We start from the raw sequence: 20923 nt of genomic DNA, 5'->3' as shown, positions 1-20923 counted from the left end.
GAGAGAACCACAGTGGAGCACTCTTCTGCTACTGGGCATGAAGCCATTTTGGGTGAGGAAGTCCCTCTATTATTGTGGTAGCTTACCACTCCAAGGTGCACATGAGTGGCAGCAGTCCTGTTGGAATGTAATAGAACTCTACTTAATGCATTGACTATGAATGCAGACTCGATGGGCTGAGTGGCCTTATTCTGCTCATACATCTTACAGTGTTGTAAACATGAAAAGACATTGCATGGGCTATTTTTGTAAATAATTTTCCTTATTATGAATAAAGTTTACTTTGATGTATTAAAAAAAAACTCCCCAGCTAAAAACAGCAATGTACCATTCCTATGGGCTGGGCTGTGATCTCCCAAATATCACTGCAAGTGTGTCACATCATAGTTGTGGTGTACTTCACAACTAGCAGCAGATAAAACTAGAGGACACAGATTTAGAGTGAGGGTTAAGAGATTTAGAGGGGACCCTTTCTCACCCAGAGAGCGATGAGTGCCTGGAGCAGTCTGGAAGCAAGGTCATTTGCCTGGGGATAGAAGGTTACAGTCATAAACAAAGGTGACATTAGCTTTATTTGTCACAAGCACATGGAAAGATTCAGTGAAGTGTTTTGTTTGACCAACACAGTCCGAGGCTTTGCTGGGGGCAGCCAGCAAGCGTCGCTACGCTTCTGGTGCTGCCCTGCAACTTGCTGACCCTCTCCCCTTTGGAATGTGTGAGGAAAACCACGTGATCATGGGGAGAGCATACAGGCTCCTTAAGTAATTGAACCCCCATCTGCAGGTGGCGCTGTAAAGCATTATCTTAACTGTTATGTAACCGGCAACAATGAATATTAATCGAGACAGGTTTTATAAAAACAACCGAACATTTATTAAACACATATAAGTGATAAGGAGAAAAAACAAAGGAAAACTTTGACCGGAGGTTAAACAGGTACACAGCCGTTCATCAACTCCACTCGGCTCTGGTTCTTAAAGTGTTAAATGCGAAAACAGTTCTTAAAGCGATACAGTCGAAAGTCCAACAGTTTCACACATTCAATTGGGAGAGACTTCTCTGGAGAACGATTTCTTCACCGACGTACCTTTACTGCTGGTTCTGTCCACAGGATTCCCGATGCCGAAAATAAACAGTTTAAATCGACTGACCTTAAATTCCTTTTAGAGAGAGAAAGCCTTTTTGCATGAACTCATTGCACTTTTACAAGAGTTATCTCAATGCAGCTTCTCTTCAACGAAGACTCAATAAGGTCGATCCTTTATTAAACTGCCAAACGATGCCAACTTCTCTCGATCCTTCACTTCGACGAATTCTTCACTCTCCCTTCAAAACTGTCGGAATTGAGTAAATTGGCACTTCCAGCCACAAATTTCCAGTTCAATAATACAAATCTTGTAAGAGAACGCACCTTCCATTTTAAAAATGAAACTGCGTCACAAAAACAAACACGCACCAGAAACGGAGGCGCAACACGTTCCACCTGGAAATCTACAAACTCAAAATCCCTACTGCGTCACCTGAGTCGACCCCTATATAGTCACGGGGCACATGTCATCACGTGACCTCACATCGGCGGGAAAATCATATCAGGTGACCTCCAAAGGACCATTACATTATTCTCACAAAAAAAAACAGATCTCCTTGAGCGTGTAACATAACCAGAATGTGCCACTTTGTTGGAAGATAGGATTAATAGAGGCAGATGCCCACTTGCCATCATGGCTGTGATGGGCCAAATGACCTGTTTCCACTTTGTATGATTCGACTATTATTCTCAGAGTATTGTTCTTGGTATTTTGATAATCTCCCAGTCATATCTGATTGTAACAGGGATCCCATTTAGTTACAAAGATGTCATTTTACTAAGTATAGTTAGTAGAGTAAAGTAGATGACAACATATAATATCCACGTGTACTTGGAATAAACCTTAGCAGAGAAGCCACATAAGCAGGCTCTCAGTATTATTTATTTATTATTTGCACAATCTGTCCTTTGCCCGTTGGATGTATGTCGGTCTTTGTTATGTATAGTTTTTGATAAATTCCATTGCATTTCTGTATTTTCGTGTAAATGCCTGTAAGAAAATGCATCTCAAGGTAGTATATGGTGACATATACATACTATAATAAATAAATTCACTCTGAACTTTGAACTAGCTTTTTAAATTAAATTGTTTGGTAACTTCAATTTAAGTTGTACTGTTTGTAAGTCTGGTTTTGACACTCCTTTCCTACAAAGGTATCCTTTCCCCGGGGTATTTCTGAACAATAGTCCAGAAGTTCAGGTAGGGAACTGGTGATTTAACCACAGTGCTGCCACCTGGGGTCTAATTTGTAGAGATAACAAGGCTGTAAAGAGCAGGGAGACATTGGACCAGGTTTGCTGTTTCAGGGTAACTCTTGCCCTGACAGAGTTACAAGGTTAGTGCCAAGGTCAGGAAATTCTGCAGAGTGATTGACATGGGGAGTGGGCTGTCAGGGTGGAAGTAACAATACTGAAATTGTGTAAGCTTTGGAATGTTTCATGCGGCCCATATCTGGATGAAAAAGCAAAATTGTCAAGTGGTGGTTTCGTCTGTTGTGGTCTGAGACGGCTGGCTAGACTTAGAAGCAAGAGGGAGTGGTCTGAGGGAATAGATGTAGGGATTGGATGGGAATGGAGAGCCACATTGGTAGGGGAGAAGAGGTGGCGGATGCTAATGCTGGAGTCTGACAGATCACTCTGGTCTGAAGGGAGACCATTGTGCGAGAGAGATTCCCAGTTTTTGTTCCCAGACATTGTCTTTGCAGGCTGAGCCAACATTTAATCCCCCATCCCTAGTTGCCCTGGAGAAGGTGGAGATGAGCTGCCGTCTTGAACCAGTGCAATCCTTGACGTTTGGGGCTGTTAGGGAGGCAGTTCCAGGCTTTTGACCCAGTGATGGTGAAGGAACGGTGATATATTTCCATGTCAGGATGGTGTGTGACTTCCAGCCGGAGGTGTTCCCTGTGCTTTTGCTGCCCTTGTCCTTCCAGCTGGTAGAGGTGGTGGGTTTGGAAGGTGCTGTCTAAAGAGTCTGGGGGAGTTGCTGCAGTGCATCCTGTAGACGGTACACACTGTGTGTCGGTGGTGGAGTGAGTGAGTGTGGATGGGATGACTTTCAAACGGACTGCTATATCCTCTATGGTATGGAGCTTCGTCAGTGTTGTTGAAGCTGCTCACATTTGGCAAGTGGAGAGTCTTCCATTGGGCTTTGTAGATGGTGGACAGGCTTTTGGGGAGTGCATCCAGAAGGCCTGAGGGAGGGCCTTTGGGAAAGTGATAGTCCAGGTGGAGTATCCCTGGGACAAACTAACATCTACAGGTACTAGACACTAGACACTAGAATACTACAGCACAGTACAGGCCCTTCGCCCCTTGATGTTGTGCCAATCTGTATATTCCTTAAAAAAACGTACTAAACCCACACTACCTCGTAACCTATTTTTCTTTCAACCATGTGCCTGTCCAAGAGGCTGTTAAATACCCCTAATGTTTTAGCCTCCACCACCATCCCTGGCAAGTCATTCCAGGCACCCACAACCCTCTGTGTAAAAAACTTATCCCTGATGTCTCCCCTAAACTTCCATCCCTTAACTTTGTACATATGCCCTCCGGTGTTTGCTATTTGTGCCCTGGGAAACAGGTACTGGCTATCCACCCTATCTATGCCTCTCATAATCTTGTAGACCTCTATCAAGTCCCCTCTCATCCTTCTACGCTCCAAAGAGAAAAGTCCCAGCTCTGCTAACCTTGCCTCATAAGACTTGTTTTCCAATCCAGGCAACATCCTGGTAAACCTCCTCTGCACCCTCTCCATAGCTTCCACATCCTTCTTATAATGAGGTGACCAGAACTGAACACAATACTCTTGGTCTCACCAGAGATTTGTAGCGTTGCAACATGTCCTCTCTACTCTTTAACTCAATCCCCCTATTAATGAAGCCTAGCATCCCATAGGCCTTCTTAACTATCCTATCAACCTGTGCAACGACCTTGAGGGATGTATGGATTTGAACCCCAAGGTCCATTTGTTCATCCACACTCTTAAGTAACTGACCATTAACCCTGTACTCAGCCTTCTGGTTTGTCCTTCCAAAATGCATCACCTTACACTTATCTAGATTGAACTCCAGGTACTGTACACTCTGTGATGTGGTCAGGTTTTGTGCAGGACAGTTGGTGAGAACATTGTACTTATTGATAGCAGACATCTTAAAAGGACTGTTTACAATGGCATAAAATTACCTGTTGTATTGCTGGGCTCTGTTTCCCCATAAAGCCTTGCTTGCCCCATATTCCCAGAGTAATCTACCTCTGCGTTTCTCCTGCAGGTGATTAAGGACCTGAAGGGCTCTGACTATAGCTGGTCCTACCAGACTCCACCATCTTCCCCCAGCAGCTCGAGCTCCCGGAAATCCAGCATGTGTAGGTAGGTGCACGAGGTTTCTATTCCTCTCATCTCTCCAGCTTAAAACTAGCTAGGGCTTCATGGGAAGGTTAACAGTGGGGAACGACACGTTGTCATATAAATAATGTTTCAGTAATTCTGTCTTACAACCTCTCCTAGGCATTGATGCCTTTCTGAAAGTGTCCTAAATTCAACAGTGAGACCAAGCATGACTCCCTTCCTTGTCCAGCTTACTCTTCTATTATTCAGGACAAGGACATCCTTGCACTGTCCCTGGAAGAACTGATGGGTTCTCACCTGTACCCAGGCCTCAGTTTATCTATTTTTCCTCCTTTCCCTACATGGGTGATGACCACTGGGCTAAACACAGCATTAATTGACTTAACTGGGCCTAACATATTGATGCAGTCATGAGAAGGCATGTCTATGGCTATATTTCATTAAGGACCACTGCACGATTGGAAAAAACTGCAGATGGTTGTAAACTCAGCCAGCTCCATCATGGGCATCAGCCTTCCCACTGTTGAGGACATCTTCAAAAGGTGACATCTATCATTGACAACCCCCACCACCCAGGACATGCCCTCTTCTTCTTACTACTGTCAAAGTGAAGGTAGAGGAGCCCGAAGACACACACTCAACATTTTAGAAACAGCCTCTTCCCCTCGAGCATCAGATTTCTGAACGGTCTATGAACACATGAACACTATAGTCATAGTCATACTTTATTAATCCCAGGGGAAATTGGTTTTCGTTACATTTGCACCGTAAATAATAAATAGAAATAGTAATAGTAATATTACTATTAGTAAATAGTAATAGTCATAGAAATAATAAATAGTAATAAAATAGTAATAGAAAAATAGTAATAAATAGTTAAATAGTAATATGTAAATTAAGCCAGGAAATAAGTCCAGGACCAGCCTATCGGCTCAGGGTGTCTGACCCTCCAAGGGAGGAGTTGTAAAGTTTGATGGCCACAGGCAGGAATGACTTCCTATGACACTCTGTGCTGCATCTCGGTGGAATGAGTCTCTGGCTGAATGTACTCCTGTGCCCACCCAGTACATTATGTAGTGGATGGGAGACATTGACCAAGATGGCATGCAACTTAGACAGCATCCTCTTTTCAGACACCACTGTGAGAGAGTCCAGTTCCATCCCCACAACATCACTGGCCTTACGAATGAGTTTGTTGATTCTGTTGGTGTCTACTTCAGTATATTGCTCTCTTTTGTACTAATTTATATTTCTTGTATTGTAATTTGTAGTATATTTTATACATTGCATTCTACTGCAGCCTCAAAACAACAGTTTTCACAACATACATCAGTGATAATAGACCTGATTTTGATACTTTATGCTGCATTGGAAGGACTGTTCTTTTGGTCTTGCTATAAGTGGGGTTCTAAGGAAGGAGAGAAGACGGAAGGGAGGACAAAATGCCACGTGCTGCCCATTAGCCTGTCTTATAGGTTAACACACAAGGCCCTGGACAACAACCCAAATACCTGAGTTCAAATCTCACCTCTGGTTTAAATTCAGTTCAGGATCTGCAATTTAAAAAATCAAATTTTTAGGAACAGCTGGACTCCCAAACCTGCGATTTGTCATAAAAACTAATTCAGAGGATGAAGTCCGCAGACCTTCCCCTATCTGTGACACCAGCTTCATCTGCACTCTGGTCAGCTCTGAAGTGGCCAAGAGAGACAGTCTTTCCTGGTTGTTCATATGGGCAGATACCAGAAAAATGAATACAGTGGAGAGATTTGTGAGACACACAAAATGCTGGAGAAACTCAGCAGGTGAGGCAGCATCTATGCAGAGGAATGAACAGTTGACATTTCAGACCGAGACCTTTTTTCTGTCCTGATGACGCTGACTGTTTGTTCTTTTCTATAGGTGCTGAGTTCCTCCAGCATTTTGTGTGTGTTGCTCTTGATTTCCAGCATTTGCTGAATTTCATGTTTGTGAAGAACTTTCTGCAGGCTCTGTCTCTGATTGTATTTTCAGCAAGTCTGACCTTCTCTCAAATTGTCTTCCTACCCTCCCTCACATCCTTTCACCCTCCACATCCTTCCCCAGCAGTGTAAATAGTACAAATAGCAGCACTTCGCGCTCCAGCGGATCCCAGACTCACTCGCCAAGTTCAAACTACCGCTACCGCAGTTTGGCTCAGCCCGCCAGTTCCAGCACCCGGCTCTCCAGCGTCTCTTCACATGATTCTGGCTTCATATCCCAGGATGCCATGTACTCCAAGCCACCGTCACCCATGCCGTCAGATATAACCAGTCAGGTGAGTGCTTCTTAGCTTTGATGAGTGCTAATGTTATTGGCGAGAGCTTGTAGATAAAGTAGGAAGGAGCAGATGTAGGTCTATCACGTTTGTTCATGCAGCACAGAAACAGGCCCTTTGACTCAGTGCACAGCAACTTTCCCCATACAATTATCACATTTAATCTCCCCACATTTCCATCTACTCTCCAACCCACTCGTTCACAAAAAAGAACAGCTTCAGTAACATCTAAAGTCCCCTCCCACTCACCCCCACATGCAAAGAACTAACAGAGCACCCTTTTACCAAAAGGCCACAGGAAAGAAAATGGTAGTAAACTGAAGGAGACCAATATAGAGTCCTATCACATAAATCTCAGAACATCAAACAGTCCTTCCATAACCCAGAACTTACACCTAGTCCAAATGGTGTCCTCCATTGGGAGCAATCGCTGACCCCCTTTGCTTTCACCTCAGTTCTTCACTCTTCCTCCTGCTTTGAGATGGAGTTGTCTTGCCGTTAGTCGTTTCCATGAGTCAGCTTGTGTTCTCCCCACTCCCCCCGCCCATCTCTGATCTCCACGAGGCAGCTCACTGTGCTGGGTCCTTCCATCGGGGTTCAAACTGTACGTTACAGTTTCCATGACACAAGCAAAACAAAAAGAACAAGCAGAAAGCACAGAATAAGTGAAATAATCTGAAAGTTTTTGTTCTCTGGAAGATGTCGCCCAAGGAATCATTGCTTGCTAGCACCATCTTGACTGGAAGAAAGCAGGTTTTATTCCATGTCAACCCACACAATGTTGGAGGAATTCAGCAGGCCAGGCAGCATCTATGGACGTTAGGACCGAAACCCTTCGGCAGGACTGGAGGGGAAAAAAGCTGAGGAGTCGATTTAAAAGCTGGGGGAGGGGAGAAACACCAAGTGATAGGTGGAAGGATGAAGTAAAGAACTGGGAAGTTGATTGATGAAGAAAACAGAAGGCCACGGAAGAAAAAAAAGAGGGGAGAGCGGAGCACCAGGGGGAGGTGATGGGTGGGCAAGGAGATAGGGTGAGAAAGGGAAAGGGGGATGGGAGATGGTGAGGGAGGTAGAGGGCATTACCGAAAGTTTGAGAAATCGACGTTCATACCATCAGGTTAGAGGCTACCCAAACAGAATATAAGGTGTTGTTTCCTTCAGCCTTGGTGTGGCCTCATCACAACAGTGGAATGGGAATGGGAAGTGGAATTAAAATGGGCGGCCACTGGGAGATCCCACTTGTTCTGGCGGACAGAGCGTAGGTGCTTGGCAAAGTGGTCTCCCATTCTACGTCCGGTCTCACTGATATACAAGAGGCCACAGCGGGAGCACTGGACACAGGTGACCCCAACAGACTCACAGGTGAAGTGTTGTCTCACCTGGAAGGACTATTTAGGGCCCTGAATGGTAGTGTGGGAGGAGGTGTAGGGGCAAGTGAAGAACTTGTTCCACTTGCATGGACGAGCACCAGGAGTGAGATTCGTGGGGAGGGACAGATGGACAAGGGAGTTGCGTAGGGAGCGATCCCTGTGGAAAGCAGAAAGTGGGAGGGGAGCGATTGATGTTCCGGGATTGACCTCCCGTTAGAGGTGGCAGAAGTTTCGTGGAATTATGTGCTGGACATGGAGGCTGGGGGGGTGGTAGGTGAAGACAGGAAGAACCCTATCCCTGGTAGGATGGTGGGAGGATGGGGTAAGAGCAGATGTGTGTGAAATGGAAGAGATGCGGTTGAAGGCAGTGTTGATGGTGGAGGAAAGAAAGCCCCATTTTTTGAAAAAGGAGGAAATCTCCTTCATTCTAGAATGAAAAGCCTCATCCTCACGGCAGATATGGCGGAGATGGAGGAATTGAGAGAAGGCGATTGGTGTTTTTACAAGCAGCAGGGTGGGGCGAGGTGTAGTCCAGGTAGCTGTGAAAGTCCGTGGGTTTGTAATAGACATCGGTGGATAAGCTGTCTCCGGAGACAGAGACAGTGAGATCGAGAAAGGGAAGGGGGTATCAACAACGGACCAGGTGAATTTGAGGGCAGGATGGAAGTTGGAGGCAAAGTAGATGAAGTCAATGGGTTCAGCACGGGTGCAGGAAGAAGCACCAATGGAGTTGACTGATTTCAGGTTCCCTGGCCCTCATCATCTTATTTTTACCATGGATATCCAGTCCTTATACACCTCCATCCCCCACCGAGAAGGCCTCAAAGCTCTCCTTTTCTTTCTGGACACCAGACCCAACTAGTTCCCCTCCACTTAGCAGAACTTGTCCTCACTCTTAATAATTTCTCCTTTGGCTCCTTCCACTTCCTTCAAACAAAAAGTGTAGCCATGGGCATTCACATGGGTCCCAGCTCTGCTTGCCTTGTCTGTTTGTCAGCTACGTGGAACAGTCTATGTTCCAAGTCTACACTGGTGTCCGTCCCGCACTTTTGCGTGGCAACATTAGCAACTGCATCACAGCTGGTGTCTTCCTTGATTGCAGCTGACGACCATGACTTCTGAGCCTTGTCATGCTCTTTGCTCTCACGAAGTGTTGCAGAACTGCCTTCTTGGACAATGAATCTCACCCAGCAGATCTGACTGTCACAAGTATGAGCAGCGTAAGGTGCAGAGTTCCTACACATGGTGCCTTGGGACTTTGACATTTGTCTGATTTGGAGAAAGATCGTTAGATTAATGCCCAGGTAACGTGATCAGTTTCTAGAGTATGCTCGCAGCGCTGCAAGGAGACAAACCAAAGAGAAGGCAGCATGAATCAGATAGAGGTGACTCACCAGAACAGGTTTTTCCCCAACCTACAGTAAGGCATGTGGCTACAAGAACCATTTCTGTTCACAATGCCACTTGATTTTATCACAGGATTGTGAGTATGCTCACCCTGCTCTGAATGAAGACTTATGATGCATGGAAGACTGAAAGCATAGCTGGCACAGCTGGTTCAATTCCACCTCAGGTCCTGTCCGTATGGAGTTTAGACACTATCCATGACTGTCAGTTGCCTCTGGCTAATCCTGTAGTGTAGCTCAGCGACCAGCTCCAGGGACCCAAGTTCCATCCTGACCTCGGGTGCTGTCGGTGAGGAGTTTGCACGTTCTCTCCTTAACTCTGCAGATTTCCCTCAGGGTGATCTGGTTCCTTCCTACATCCCAAGGTCTTGGATTTTTTGCTGTAAATTACTTCTAGCGTGTAGGTGAGTGGTAGAATCTCAGTTAGGGGGGAATTCATGTGGTGTGGAAAATAAAAAAAAACAAGATGAGCATGGAGTTGATGACTGAAACAGACTCAATTACCCAATTCCATGTCATATCTTTCTGTATTGATTCGATTCTGTAAATAAGTGCGCAAAAGAGGATCGATATCGTGGCTGTTCACAGTAAATTGTTAATCCACAACGCACAATAGGCTGTGAATGTTCACAGTGCAAATGTTCCAAAGGTAGGGAGCATAATCACTTTGCTGGAATCTGAAAAAGGTCTTTTGAGAAAGCACAGATCACAGGAGTTCATTGAAATATTGCTTGTGGGGCTAAATTATTTGTTTATATCAGAGAATAGCATTGGAGAAGGATAGGAACAGACAAGTTAGGAAAGCGTTTAATTGGAGTAAGGGGAAATATGAGGCTATCAGGCAGGAATTTGGAAGCATAAATTGGGAACAGATGTTCTCAGGGATATGTACGGCAGTAATGTGGCAAATGTTCAGGGGATATTTGCGTGGAGTTCTGCATAGGTACATTCCAGTGCGACAGGGAAAGGATGGTAGGGTACAGGAACAGTAGTGTACAAAGGCTGTTGAAAACCTATTCAAGAAGAAAAGAAAAGCAAAGCTTACGAAAGGTCCAAAAAAAACTAGGTAATGATAGAGATCTAGAAGATTATATGGCTAACAGGAAGGAGCTTAAGAATGAAATTAGGAGAGCCAGAAGGAGCCATGATAAGGCCTTGGTGGGCAGGATTAAGGAAAAACCCCAAGGCATTCTACAAGTATGTGAAGAGCAAGAGGATAAGAAGTTAGAGAATAGGACTAATCAAGTGTGTATGGAACCAGAAGAGATAGCTGAGGTACTTATGAATACTTTGCTTCAGTATTCACTACGGAAAAGGATCTTGGTGATTGTAGCAATGACTTACAGCGGACTGAAAAGCTTGAGCGTATAGATATTAAAAGAAATAGGATCTGCCAGTGCTTTCGGAAAGCATCAAGTTGGATAAGTTGGATGAGATATACTACGTGGGAGGCAAGGGAGGAGATTGCTGAGCCTCTGGTGATGATCTTTGCATCATCAGTGGGGATGGGAGAAGTTCCAGAGGATTAGAGGGTTGCGGATGTTGTTCCCTTGTTCAAGAAAGGGAGTAGGGATAGCCCAGGAAATTAAAGACTGGCAAGGCTTATTTCAGTGGTTAGTAAGTTGATAGAGATGATCCTGAGATGCAGGATTTGTGAACATTTGGAGAGGCATAATATGATTAGGAATAAACAGCATGGCTTTGTCAAAGGCAGGTCATGCCTTACGAGACTGACTGATTTTTTTGAGGATGTGATTAAACATGTTGATGAAGGTAAAGCAATAGATGTAGTGTATATGGATTTCAGTAAGGCGTTTCATAAGGTACCCCATGCAAGGCTTATTGAGAAATTGAGGAAGCATGGGATCTAAGGGGACATGGTTTTGTGGATCCAGAATTGGCTTCCCCACAGAAGGCAAAAAGTGGTTGTAGATGGGTCATATTCTGCATGGAGGTTGGTGACCAGTGGTGTGCCTCAGGAATCTGTTCTGGGACCCCTTCTCTTCATTATTTTTATAAGTGACCTGGATGAGGGAGTGGAGTGATAGGTTAGTAGATTTGCTGATGACACAAAGTTTGGGGGTGTTGTGGATAGTGTGGAGGGCTGTCAGAGGTTACAGCGGGACATCAATAGGATGCAAAACTGGGCTGAGAAGTGGCAGATGGAGTTCAACCCAGATAAGTGAGAGGTAGTTCATTTTGGTAGGTCAAATATGATGGCAGAATATAGTACTAATGGTAAGAGTCTAGGCAGTGTGGAGGATCAGAGGGATCTTGGGGTCTGAGTCCAAATGACACTCAAAGCTGCTGTGCAGGTTGACTCTGTGGTTAAGAAGGCATATGGTGCATTGGCCTTCATCAACTGTGGCATTGAATTTAGAAGCAGAAAGGTGATGGTGCAGCTATATAGGACCCTGGTCAGACCCCACTTGGAGTACTGTGCTCAGTTCTGGTCGCCTCACTACAGGAAGGATGTGCAAACCACAGAAAGGGTGCAGAGGAAAATTACAAGGATGTTGCCTAGATTGGGGACAATTCAATAGGTTGAGTGAACTCGGCCTCTTCTCCTTGAGCGATGGAGGATGAGAGGTGTATAAGATGATGAGAGGCATTGATTGTGTGGATAGTCTGAGGCTTTTTCCCAGGGCTGAAATGGCTAGCATGAGAGGGCGTAATTTTAAGGGGCTTGGAAGTAGGTTCAGAGGAGATGTCGGGGTAAGTTTTTTTACGCAGAGAGTGGTGAGTGCGTGGAATGGGCTGCCGGCAACGGTGGTGGAGGCAGATATGATAGGGTCTTTTAAGAGGCTCCTGGATAGGTACATGGAGCATTTAAAAATAGGGGGCTATGGGTAACCCTCAGTAATTTCTAAAGTAAGCACAACATTGTGGGCCGAAGGGCCTGTATTGTGCTGTAGGTTTTCAATAATAGAATGAGAATTTTCAAGGTGCCTTATGCACACGCGCACAGACGTTCACAGTACATTTTTCTGAACCAGGTCATAATGCACTAAGCATTCTCTATGAGTACCTGCAGAATTATGTTGTTACTCTGTGTGCCCCTATCACACTGCAAAGCAAGGGACAAGCACAAGAACAAAGTTTGTGCGAGTATAATTCCTCTGTCCTCTAAGGGATTTGTAGTAGGTTTCCGTGGAGCAGCAATAGTATAAACACCATTCATTGAAAATGTACCTTGCTCAAGACCAGTCTGAATTAGACCATAAAACACAGGAGAAGAATTCGGCCATTCGGCCCACTGTCTGCTGCACCATTCGATCATGGCTGATCTATTATTCCTCTCAACCTCATTCTCCTGCCCTCTTCCCATAACCTTTGATCATCTTACCAATCAAAAACCTATCAACCTCCACTTTAAGTACACCCAATGACTTGGCCTCCCCAGCCATCTGTCGCAATAAGCTCCACAGATTCACCAACCAAGAAATTTCTCCTCATCTCTGTTTGAAAGGGTTGTCCCTCTATTCTGAGGCTGTGCCTTCTGCTGTCCTGTGCATTCCGAGACACTCTTTAATTTTAATTAAAGACTGAAAATCCCAAAGAACACTAGTAGAAACAACTAAGCGTGTACAATTGTGATAACTCAGGAGACCTCCAAGTGAAAGCAAGAGTTTATTGATCTATTCAAACATATGCTTTATTTTCTCTGATGGGTTATGCTAAACTTTGTATTCAAGTACAGGGAATATCCCTTGGAGATCACAAAGAGTATGAAGAAAGGTTTAATTTCCCAGCAGATTGTAGATTGATTTAGTTTGCTAAACAAAGCACTTTTGAGCTTGGATTAAGACAGGCTGCTCCTTCTCGACCTCCCCAAAGAAGGGTTATGATGATGGTCAGCTGTCACTGAGCCAGACTCAACAGTGAACTTGAATATTTTGCTGCTGGCAAGTAGTGTTGTGATGAGTCGGGATTGGGACAAATTAAACTGACTAACTTCGATCATGTGTGCTCTGTGGGCTGACAGAGCGCCTGGACCCTACTCACCTCCGGTCTGTTGTGATGGCAGCTGCTACCTCCCTCTCTTTGTGTCTGATCAACCTTGATCATGCCAAAAACAAAGTATTAGTCAAGAGAAGGTGACAACATGGATCCCAGGTTGCCTTTGAATCAGTAAGTACAGGATAATGACAGACAGGTGAAGGGCTGTCACCACTGGGTTCCACAGGGCTTGGCGTACCCCCTCGGTGTTTGTGGTACATACACAAGTACCCTTCTTAGCATGACCCCGACAGAGCACTGTTATTTTTTTTGGTTCCAGGCAAACCCTTGCAGGTGACAGCCTGTGACCCCTGAACCATCCAGCAAACAACTGCTCAGAAGCTGTGCCTCAGGTCTGCCCTTCGCCGGCACGGAACTGGCAACAAATTGCCCCATACTCACTGGTATTGGGTGAGCAGAGCGGCCATCCGGCGCTGGGGTGTGAAGTCTTGAACCTTTACCGCTTGGCTTCTGAACAACTGACCCACGGCCAACAATATTCAGGAATAAAATTGGGCTGAAGTCAAAATTGGTCTCAAGATTTGCTTGCTGGCTTCACTCATCTGAGAATTGGGAAGGTCTGTGGAGGAACTTGAGCAGCTCTGGAGTAACTCATAACTCTGATTTCAAAGCTATAAATACCTTGGGTTGTTCCCACCTACTCTGATCCGCTGCCTCCAGGACCACCTAATCCTGGCTCTACACTTACTTACATCCTTACTTTATGATGATGTGGCCCGTAGAGTCTATGCCCACTCCCGCACCCCATTCCCCTGTTCCTTTTCCTGTAGCGTACTCTCTCCCACATGTCCACCTACACTTGGGCTCATTTACAGTAGTCAGTCTTCGGAGTGTGGGAGGGAACTAGATCACCTGGGGGCAAACCTGTGCAGTCACAGGGAGGAGGTGCAAGTTCTGAGTATTTGAAGTTCTAACCAGCTCTTGTCTCTCTCCCTTTCATTGTTTCGTCTTGTCTTCTTGGACCCTGGACCCAACGCAGAAGTCATCGAGCTCAGCTTCCTCCGAGGCATCAGAGACCTGTCAGTCGGTCAGCGAGTGTAGCTCACCCACCTCGGTTAGTTCTAGCTCCACGGCTGGAGCCTGGTCAGGTGGTGAAAAGGTGAATCACCCATACTCATCGCTAATTCCCTCCCACCCGGGCTCGAGGATCCAGCAAGTAAATGCCATACAGCACAGTCGGGATAACTTGGTTAATCCACAGTCCATGTGCTTGGGGCCCATTCCCACCCCTCATTTTGATACTGTAAGTTTTAAAGTGTTTGCATTTTTAGATATACTCCATAAGTGAACTGTGTTTCTATCAACACCTTGCTCAGCTTTGTTTAATGGGTGTGTGCACACTTGGGATCAATAGGATGTATCTGCATATTTAGTCCAACAATCCCTTCAGAGAGTCCAGCTGTATGATGCTTCTATTACGGTTCTCACTGAAACGTTTGACAGGGCTCATTCATGATGTTATACTGCAGAGAAGCAGACTCTTTGACCCACTGTGTTCATGTCAGGTTCTCCTCTGTCTCTATGGCAACACATTGTTCACACATTTATCATCGTAAGAATTCTTCAGTATATCTGCTGAATCACTGGTTGATAATGAGGACAGGGGAAGATTTTCCAGATAAATAAATAAATATATATATATTTTTTTTAAACAAAGTTAATTACAAAATAGCAGATGCTGGAAATCTGAAAATTTAATCAGAAAATGCTGGAAATACTCAGCAGGTCAGGCAGCATCTGTGGAGAGAGAAGCAGAGATAGCATTTCAGATCAAAGACCCTTCACTTTACTTTTTTAAAAAACTACTTTATGTTTCATCAGCAATCTCACTCCGGGAAGGAGCATCTCACTTTACATAATATGGCGTAACTCTAGAAATGAGACCGAGCCATATTTTTAATATTCAATCAAGGGATATGGGCTTCACAGGCTGAACAGACATTTAATTATGCAATTCATGTTGCCCTTAAGAAGGTGTTGGTGAGTTGTCTACTTGAAATATTGCAGTCCTTCAAGTGAGGGTCATTGGAGGAGGGTGGTGTAAGTTTACCCCCTATTCAAGTTCAAATGGTTTCATTTATTATTAGAGAATATATAATGTATGCAACTTGAAGTGCTTAGTCTTCACAGACATTCATGAAAAACAGAACCCCAAAAGAATGACGACAGAAAAACGATGGAACCCCAAAGCCCCCTCTCCCGCCTCCCCTGCAAGCATCAATGCATCAACCTCCCCGCCGCCCATATCAGCAAAAAAGCATCAGTGCCCACCACCCGCCAAGCAACAGCAAGCCATCCAAAGAGACACCATGATCTGCAGTTAACAAAAGCTATTGTTTGCCTGACAGTTTGACATGCCACAGGGTTCGTTCTCTCTCTCGCACTCTTTCTGTCTCTCTCTCTCTTTCTCACGCGTTCGCTCTCTCTCACTCTCTGTCTCACAAGGGACAGAGAGACAGAAACATAGAAAACCTACAGCACAATATAGGCCCTTCGGCCCACAAAGTTGTGTCGAACATGTCCCTACTTTAGAAATTACTAGGCTTACCCATAGCCCTCTATTTTTCTAAGCTCCATGTACCTATCCAAAAGCCTCTTAAGAGACCCCATCGTATCTGCCTCCACCACTGTTGCTGGCAGCCCATTCCATGCACTCACCACTCTCTGTAAAAAAAACTTATCCCTGACATCTCCTCTGTTCCTACTCCCAAGAACCTTAAACCTGTGCCCTCTTGTGGCAGCCATTTCAGCCCTGGGAAAAAGCCTCTGACTATCCACACAATCAATGCCTCTCATCATCTTATACACCTCTATCAGGTCACCTCTCATCCTCCATCGCTCCAAGGAGAAAAGGCCGAGTTCACTCAACCTGTTTTCATAAGGTATGCTCCCCAATTCAGGCAACATCCTTGTAAATCTCCTCTGCACTCTTTCTATGGTTTCCATATCCTTCCTGTAGTGAAGCGACCAGAACTGAGCACAATACTCCAAGTGGGGTCTGACCAGGGTCCTATATAACTGCAACATTATCTTTCGGCTCCTAAATTCAATTCCACGATTGATGAAGGCCAATACACTGTATGCCTTCTTAACCACAGAGTCAACCTGTGCAGCTGCTTTGAGCGTCCTATAGACTCAAACCCCAAGATCCCTCTGATCCTCTACACTGCCAGCAGTCTTACCATTAATACTATATTCTGCCATCACACTTGACCTACCAAAATGAAGCACTTCACACTTACTTGGGTTGAACTCCATCTGCCACTTCTCAGCCCAGTTTTGCATCCTATCAATGTCCCGCTGCAACCTCTGACAGCCCTCTACACGATCCACAACACCCCCAACCTTTGTGTCATCAGCAAACTCACTAACCCATCCCTCCACTTTCTTGTCCAGGTCATTTATAAAAATCACAAAGAGTATGGGTCCCAGAACAGATCCCTGAGGCACACCACTGGTCACCAACCTCCATGCAGAATATGACCCGTCTACAACCATTCTTTGCCTTCTGTGGGCAAGCAGTTCTAGATCCACAAAGCAATGTCCCCTTGGATCCCATGCCTCCTCACTTTCTCAATAAGCCTTGCATGGGGTACCTTATCAAGTGCCTTGCTGAAATCCATAACACTACATCTACTGCTCTTCCTTCATCAATGTGTTTAGTCTCATCCTCAAAAAATTCAATCAGGCTCATAAGACATGACCTGCCTTTCACAAAGCCATGCTGACTATTCCTAACCATATTATGTCTCTCCAAATATTCATAAATCCTGCCTCTCAGGATCTTCTCCATCAGCTTACCAACCACTGAAGTAAGGCTCACTGACCTATAATTTCCTAGGCTATCTCTACTCCCTTTCTTGAATAAAGGAACAAAATCTGCAGCCTTCCAATCCTCCGGAACCTCTCCCGTCCCCATTGATGATTCAAAGATCATTGCCAGAGGCTCAGCAATCTCCTCCCTCGCCTCCCACAGTAGCCTGGGGTACATATCATCTGGTCCCAGTGACTTATCCAACTTGATGCTTTCCAAAAGCTCCAGCACAACCCCTTTCTTAATATCTATATGCTCAAGATTTTCAGTCCGCTGCAAGTCATCACTACAATCACCAAGATCCTTTTCCATAGTGAATACTGAAGTAAAGTATTCATTAAGTACCTCTGCTGTCTCCTCTGGTTCCATATACACTTTTCCACTGTTACACTTGACAGCTCCTACTCTTTCACGTCTTATCCTCTTGCTCGTCACATACTTGTAGAATACCTTGAGGGTTTTCCTTAATCCTGCCCGCCAAGGCCTTCTCATGGCCCCTTCTGGCTCTCCGAATTTCCTGTTAACCTTATAATTTTCTAGATCTCTAACGTTACCTAGCTCTCTGAACCTTTTGTAAGCTTTTCTTTTCTTCGTGACTAGATTTACTGCGGTGTTTGTACACCACGGTTCCTGTACCCTACCATAACTTCCCTGTCTCAATGGAACGTACCTATGCAGAACTCCACACAAATATCCCCTGGAACATTTGCCACATTTCTTCCATACCTTTCCCTGAGAACATCTGCTCCTGATTTAAGCTTCCATGTTCCTGCCTGATAGCCTCATAATTCCCCTTACTCCAATTAAACACTTTTCTAACTTGTCTGTTCCTATCCCTCTCCAGTGCTATTGTAAAGGAGATAGAATTATGATCTCCAAAATGCTCTCCCACTGAGAGATCTGACACCTGACAAGGTTCATTTCCCAATACCAAATCAAGTACAGTCTCTCCTCTTGGAGGCTTATCAACATATTGTGTCAGGAAACCTTCCTGAACACACCTAACAAACTCCACCCCATCTAAACCCCTCACTCTAGGGAGATGCCAATCAATATTTCGGAAATTAAGATCTCCCACCATGACAACTCTGTTATTATTACACCTTTTCAGGATCTGTTTCCTATCTGCTCCTTGATATCCCTGTTACTATTAGTCGGCCTATTAAAAACACCCAGTAGAGTTATTGACCCCTTCCTGTTCCTAACCTCCTCCCGCAGATACTCTGTAGACAATCCCTCCATGACGTCCACCTTTTCTGCAGCCATGACACTATCTCTGAACAACAATGCCACGCCCCCACCTCTTTTGCCTCCCTCCCTGTCCTTTCTGAAACATCTAAAACCCGGCACTTGAAGTAACCATTCCTGTCCCTGAGCCATTCAAGTCTCTGTAATGGCCACAACATCCTATCTCCAAGTACTGATCCACACTCTAAGCTCATCCGCTTTGTTCACAACACTCCTTGTGTTAAAATAGACACATCTCAAACCGTCAGTCTGAGCGTGTCCCTTCTCTATCACCTGCCTATCCTCCCTCACACACTGTCTCCAAGCTTTCTCTATTTGTGAGCCAACCGCCTCTTCCCCAGTCTTTTCAGTTCGGTTCCCACCCCTTAATAATTCAAGTTTAAACACTCCCCAACAGACTTTGCAAACCTCCACGCCAGGATATTGGTCCCCCGGGATTCAAGTGCAACCCATCCTTTTTGTATAGTAGTAGTCATAGTCATACTTTATTAATCCTGGGGGAAATTGGTTTTTGTTACAGTTGCTCCATAAATAATAAATAGTAATAGAACCATAAATAGTTAAATAGTAATATGTAAATTATGCCAGTAAATTATGAAATAAGTCCAGGACCAGCCTATTGGCTCAGGATGTCTGACCCTCCAAGGGAGGAGTTGTAAAGTTTGATGGCCACAGGCAGGAATGACTTCCTATGACGCTCTGTGTTGCATCTCGGTGGAATGAGTCTCTGGCTGAAGGTACTCCTGTGCCCAACCAGTACATTATGTAGTGGATGGGAGACATTGACTAAGATGGCATGCAACTTGGACAGCATCCTCTTTTCAGACACCACCATGAGAGAGTCCAGTTCCATCCCTACAACATCACTGGCCTTACGATTGAGTTTGTTGATTCTGTTGTGTAGTGGATGGGAGACATTGACCAAGATGGCATGCAACTTAGACAGCATCCTCTTTTCAGACACCACCGTGAGAGAGTCCAGTTCCATCCCCACAACATCACTGGCCTTACGAATGAGTTTGTTGATTCTGTTGGTGTCTGCTACCCTCAGCCTGCTGCCCCAGCACACAACAGCAAACATGATAACACTGGCCACCACAGACTAGTAGAACATCCTCAGCATCGTCCGACAGATGTTAAAGGACCTCAGTCTCCTCAGGAAATAGAGACAGCTCTGACCCTTCTTGTAGACAGCCTCAGTGTTCTTTGACCAGTCCAGTTTATTGTCAATTCGTATCCCCAGGTACTTGTAATCCTCCACCATGTCCACACAGACCCCCTGGATGGAAACAGGGGTCACCGGTACCTTAGCTTTCCTCAGGTCTACCACCAGCTCCTTAGTCTTTTTCACATTAAGCTGCAGATAATTCTGCTCCCACCATGTGACAAAGTTTCCTACTGTAGCCCTGTACTCAGCCTCATCTCCCTTGCTGATTCATCCAACTATGGCAGAGTCATCTGAAAACTTCTGAAGATGACAAGACTCTGTGCAGTAGTTGAAGTCCGAGGTGTAAATGGTGAAGAGAAAGGGAGACAAGACAGTCCCCTGTGGAGCCCCAGTGCTGCTGATCACTCTGTCGGACACATAGTGTTGCAAGCACACGTACTGTGGTCTGCCAGTCAGGTAATCAAGAATCCATGACACCAGGGAAGCATCCACCTGCATCGCTGTCAGCTTCTCCCCCAGCAGAGCAGGGCGGATGATGTTGAACGCACTGGAGAAGTCAAAAAATATGACCCTCACAGTGCTCACTGGCTTGTCCAGGTGGACGTAGACACGGTTCAGCAGGAAGACGATGGCATCCTCAACTCCTAGTCGGGGCTGGTAGGTGAACTGGAGGGGATCTAAGTGTGGCCTGACCATAGGCCGGAGCAGCTCTAGAACAAGTCTCTCCAAGGTCTTCATGATGTGGGAGGTCAATGCCACCGGTCTGTAGTCATTGAGGCCGCTGTTGTACAGGTCACACCTGCCCCAGAAGAGGTCCCAATGATCCAGAAATCTGAATCCCTGCCCCCTGCTCCAATCGCTCAGCCACACATTTATCCTCCACCTCATTCTATTCCTATATTCACTGTCAACGTGGCACAAGCAGTAATCCCGAGGTTACTACCTTTGCAGTCCTGCTTCTCAACTTTCTTCCTAACTCCCTGTAGTCTGTTTCCAGGACCTCTTCCCTTTTCCTACCTATGTCATTGGTACCAATATGTACCACGACGTCTGGCTGTTCTCCCTCCCACTGCATGATATCGTAGACGTGATCTGAAATGTCCCAGACCCTGGCACCTGGGGTGGGGGCAAACTACCATCCAAGTTTCTTTCCTGCGTCCACAGAATC

At 45.3% G+C, this 20923-nt stretch overlaps 1 protein-coding gene across 16 annotated transcripts in view; it reads left to right on the top strand.

Annotated features, from left to right (window-relative positions):
* The window catches only part of mtss1lb (MTSS I-BAR domain containing 2b), a 190708-nt gene that overhangs the window by 151175 nt on the left and 18610 nt on the right, over positions 1 to 20923 (top strand). For 6 of the 16 annotated variants that reach the window (XM_063066618.1, XM_063066617.1, XM_063066626.1 and 3 more), the window contains 3 exons: positions 4357 to 4454; positions 6519 to 6729; positions 14505 to 14768. In XM_063066618.1, coding sequence (XP_062922688.1) covers positions 4357 to 4454; positions 6519 to 6729; positions 14505 to 14768 — 573 coding nt within the window. The remainder of the gene's footprint in view (positions 1 to 4356; positions 4455 to 6518; positions 6730 to 14504; positions 14769 to 20923) is intronic. The other 10 variants (XM_063066625.1, XM_063066632.1, XM_063066633.1 and 7 more) reach the window with 4 other exon arrangements.

This window comes from Mobula hypostoma, chromosome 14, assembly GCF_963921235.1.
Source record: "Mobula hypostoma chromosome 14, sMobHyp1.1, whole genome shotgun sequence".
NCBI classification, from domain to species: domain Eukaryota; kingdom Metazoa; phylum Chordata; class Chondrichthyes; order Myliobatiformes; family Myliobatidae; genus Mobula; species Mobula hypostoma.
Note: the sequence above shows the minus strand (reverse complement) of the source record. Positions and strands in the feature narration are given on the sequence as shown.